At 46.6% G+C, this 4,677-nt stretch overlaps 1 protein-coding gene across 1 annotated transcript in view; it reads right to left on the reverse strand.

Moving 5' to 3' along the window:
* Arfgef2 (ADP-ribosylation factor guanine nucleotide-exchange factor 2 (brefeldin A-inhibited)) overlaps positions 1-4,677 on the reverse strand; it is a gene marked incomplete at its 5' end in the record, with an annotated part of 66,187 nt that overhangs the window by 40,174 nt on the left and 21,336 nt on the right. Inside the window, 4 exons of the mRNA XM_013024314.1 lie at positions 1,135-1,274; positions 1,902-2,001; positions 2,475-2,709; positions 3,123-3,190. Of these exons, the coding sequence (XP_012879768.1) occupies positions 1,135-1,274; positions 1,902-2,001; positions 2,475-2,709; positions 3,123-3,190 (543 nt within the window). The remainder of the gene's footprint in view (positions 1-1,134; positions 1,275-1,901; positions 2,002-2,474; positions 2,710-3,122; positions 3,191-4,677) is intronic.

Genomic DNA, 4,677 nt, shown 5'->3' on the forward strand with positions numbered 1-4,677 from the left:
TTTTTTTTTTGCTTATAGCTGGAGCTTTACCACTTGAGCCACACCTCCAGTCTAGCTTTTTTATTTGATAACTGGGAATATAGTTTAGTGGAATTTTTGTCTAGGCTAGCTTTGAACCACAATCCTCAGATCTCAGCTTTCTGAGTAGCCAGGATTATAGGCTGGGGCCACAGGTGCCCAGCCTAAGTAGCATTTTCTTAAGTAAAAAGTAAATTCAAGGGCTGGGAAGGTGACTCAGTGATAGAGTGCTTGACTTGCATGCATGAGGCCCTAGGTTCGATTCCTCAGCACCACATAGTAGAAAAAGCCACAAGCCAGGTGCCGGTAGCTCACACCTGTAATCCGAGCTACTCAGGAGGCTGAGATCTGAAGATCATGGTTCAAAGCCAGCCTGGGCAGGAAACTCCATGAAACTGTTACCTCCAATAAACCACCAAAAAACTGGAAGTGGAGCTGTAGCTCAAGTGGTAGAGCACTAGCCTTGAGCTGAAGAGCTATGGGACAGTGCTCAGGCCCAGAGTTCAAGGCTCATGACCAACCAAAAAAAAAAGTAGGAAAAGTGACACTGTGGCTTAAGAGGTAGAGAGCTAGTCTTGAGCTGAAGAGCTGAGGGACAGCACCCAGGCCCAGAGTTCAGGCCCCACGACCCACAAAAAAAAAAAAAAAAAGTAAATTCAAATTACAGAAAATCTAAAAAAAAAAAAAAGCCACTATTTTATATTCACAACGCTACATGCTGTGGTGCTAAGGGTAACTTTTACAAGGGTAAAAGTCCATGCATGCAAATTCTATACATAGTTCCATGGGTCCCTGACCCTCCTTTTCCTCCTAGGTACTGTAATAATGGGGCAGTGTCTCTGGTATATGGGAGACTGGAAGGTGACCGAGGGCCTGGCTCCTGGCAGGTCTCTGCAGCATCACCTTCTTGAATGATGTGCTGATGAGTTCAGAGTCCCATGGCCACCACCAGCGCACACTGAATCCACAGTGCTGCTGGCCCCGTGACAAGTTGTGGTGAAAGCTCTGAGTTCACTGCTTTGTTCACTGCTGTTCTCAGACCAGGGATGACCTCCGTGAGTGGTGGCACTCAACAGAAGCCTACTTCAAATACAACCGAGTGTCTTATAGCCTCACCTGCAGAGGGGTCATTCCCAGCTCATGGCCACTTCTTCCCTGAGCAATTTTCGATAAATCATTCACAAGGCGCTCAAAAATGTTAGCAGCATTTAGATCACAGTCATAGTTGACATAAATGTCTACCACACACTGGGCATCTTGGGGGGAAAAATTCAAGTATTAGAGATCGAGATCTGAGAGAACAGGAGCTATTTCCTTATTAAACAAGAGTTCTTTGCCAACAAAGCTTTCCCAGTGAACTCCCAACCCAGGTGGCTACATCTCAGTCAGGAAATACCAGTTAGGAGGGGGAAAGGCTGCTGTCAGGCCTGCTCTTGCACTCAGTGAAATCCCAGGCATCCATCCCATCTCTCCAAGGTCCAGTCTCCTCATCAAAGAGAACAGGCTGGGCATGGCTGAAGCACCTGCCCAGGGGCCTGGGTATGATGACAAGTTATACCAATTCACCTCAGCACCCAGTCCAGGCTGGGAGAATTAGCATCTCAGAGCCTGAGCTTAATCCACAGTGCTCAGCTTGCAAGCAGCATGACCAGGTGCCCCAGTTTGCCAGAATTAGTTTTTTTTGGTTGCTAACACCCAAAGCCCCAGCAAATTGGCCTGAGCTGGCCATCCTCTAAAACAGGACTTCTCATTAGATCAGCAAAAGCCTTTTGGAACACGATTTTCCCCACATTTCATTAGGTAAGAGTTTGGCTTTGGCAGACGGAAGTGTCAAAGTGTTCTGCGCATGTCCAGTGGATGAGCCCCCTCAGGCTGACACGCACCTGCACAGATCCTCGTCAGGGTCTGGATAACCATCCATCTGTGCTCAAAAGAACTTGTGGATGTTTCTAAAATGTTCAGGAATATCTCTTTGAAGAAGACCTATATGACACAAAGACACAAAGAGACAACAGGAGGAATCAAAATCCAAAGTCCTTAGAGACCAGGAGGTCCTGCAGGGGAGCTCCACTGCAGAAGAACACGGGGACCCTGGCTCATTAGGGGACAGCTGGCAGGGTGGGCCACACCAGATATGTAAACCTCAAAATGCAAGTTGTATGAGACTTGGGGTCTGAATTTTTATGAAAAGGTACGGCATTACTCATCTCTTTTTTTGGAGTGTGGTGGTACATGTCTGTAATCCCAATACTTAGGAGGCTGACGCAGGAGGACTGTGAATTCCAGGGCAGACTGAGCTATATAGTAAGACTTTGTCACAAAAACAAACAAAATAAACTCCTCTCTGGGTTGCCAGAAAATATAATGAGTCACAGTAGTTTGGGGAACTAGACCACCAGCAATTTTCTCATCTGATGTGAATGCCACTAAGTAAAAAACTAATGTGGAGTCCATACCTCTATCTGCATTTTCAGGTGCATTTTAAAGTTTGAAAGGAGAGTAAGGAAGATGGCAAGAGAGAGTTCGAAGACATCAGGCACAGAAGAGACGCCATTCTTGGACAATGCCACACAGAGGTACTGTTTGATGGCATTGATGAACATCTCGTGGGTTCTGAAGACCGGGCCGGCATTCTGCAGCACGGACAGTAGAAGCTGCAGGGAGACCACCTTGGAGCGAAGCTCATGGGACCTGTGAAGAAAAGAAACAATGACAATGCAAGACGGTCAAGCACAGTCAAAGTAGTATGCTGCTTTGTGTTTTTCCCCTTGCTGGGCAGGTGGTCTACTATTTAAGTTGGTGCCAATTCTGGGGCTTGAACTCAGGGCTGTCTCTGAGCCTTTTCATTCAAGGGCTAGCACTCTACCACTTGAGCCAGTTTCACTCTGGCTGTTTGGAAGTTAATTGAAGATAGAATCACACAATCTTTCCTGCCTGGGCTGGCTTCAAACCACAGAACTCAAAATCTCAGTCTCCTGAATAGCTAGGATTATAAGCATAAGCCACTGGCACTCAGCTTGTTTTTTAAGACAGGATCTCACTCTGTAGCCCAGACTGGCTTGGATTGTGATCCTCTGGACTTGTATCTACAATGATGACATTACAGGCGGACACTGCTACATCTGGCTAGAATGGTATGCTTCTTGAGAAGGCCTTGCTTCTCCATCATTTTCTGAAGCCAGGGAGTTGAGAATAACAACACTTAGATGTTAACAAAATGAGGGCATTCTGGGTCCTCCTGGAACCACAGCCTTTTTTTTTTTTTTTGCCGGTCCTGGAACCTGAACACTGGGCCTGGGCACTGGCCCTGAGCTTTTGTGCTCAAGGCTAATGCTCTACCACTTGAGCTACAGCTCCACTTCTGGCTTTATTTATCTGTAGTTTAGTGGAGATAAGAGTCTCACAAACTTTCCTGCCAGGCTGGCTTCAAACTGCGATCCTCAGATCTCAGCTTCCTGAGTAACTAAAATTATAAGCAGGAGCCCCTAGCAGGTACCTGGCCTGAAACCACAGACTTTAGAGAACAGTAATTCCTATTCTGCTCTGTCTCTTGACCACAAAGCAGGTAGTGGAGGATTCAAGCGGGAGTCCACCGAGTCCAGCAAGCAGGCTCTCTGCAGCTGAATCAGGCGTCAATCACCTCAGGTCATCTATAGGAAGAGGAGGTCTCCACCTCCTTCTCCTTACTCTATGTCTGCCAGCCTCACAGCCCACCCCACGTCCTTGAGTTCAAGAATGACTGGAAATGGAACATTTTAGCTGGGCATGGTTGTACGTACCAGTGATCTTAGCATTTGGGATGCTGAGGCAGGAGGTTCCTGAAGTGACACTCCCTACCAAAATTAGGGTATCTGAGCTACTGTTCACTGGCAAGGAAGTACTTTCTGCTGTCTAGACAGTCCCTCTTGCTGCAGGGAACTTACTCTCTCCCCTGAGCTCTTTCCCTTGGGAGAGGAATGTGTGACCCCAGGCTGAGTAGCCTATAAGTCTGCAAGCTCCCAAGCATACCCCAATTAATATCATCCATCATCTTCCCATACGAACTGCCAACACATATTGTAAGGATAGGGCAAGCATTAAAGGCAGGACCTCTCTGTAGAGAGAAACTCCAGGATAATTATTAAAGGAACTTCTCAGAAGTAGGGGCTCAGGGAAAATTAGGGAGTTAGACAAGTTAAGTGTGGTAGATAACAGTAAAACTCAGAAAGAGCCAGGAAACCTGGACGGTAGTTTGATTTTGGATGTGATAAGAAGTTTGGAATGTGTTTTGATAAATGTCAGCTAAACCCTTATCTGGGATGAAACAAAGGAGGCCTGGAAATGTAACTTTTGCCTCGATAATGTATTGCTTCTGTAATTGCTATTTTTATTAACTGCTAGTTCTGCCTCTGGAAACCTGCTTGCTATCATATACACCTCCACCTGTCCACCTGCATGTGACTTTAAATCCTGCCACAAGAGAACTTAGCTGCTGGTCTTCACTGTCTTGGTATAGTGGAGGTCAGACCCCATGGCTAATAAATGATTCCTAGCCTGATTGAGTGTTGGTGATTTCTTTCACTGATCTCGGTTTCGAGTCCCACCAGGCCCCAGGAAGCTGGAATATTTCAGTTCCTAAATTCTAGGCCAGGGGCTGGGAAGGTGGCTCAGTGGTAGAGC

This window comes from Dipodomys ordii, unplaced genomic scaffold (assembly GCF_000151885.1).
Source record: "Dipodomys ordii isolate 6190 unplaced genomic scaffold, Dord_2.0 Scaffold75, whole genome shotgun sequence".
NCBI classification, from domain to species: Eukaryota; Metazoa; Chordata; class Mammalia; order Rodentia; family Heteromyidae; genus Dipodomys; species Dipodomys ordii.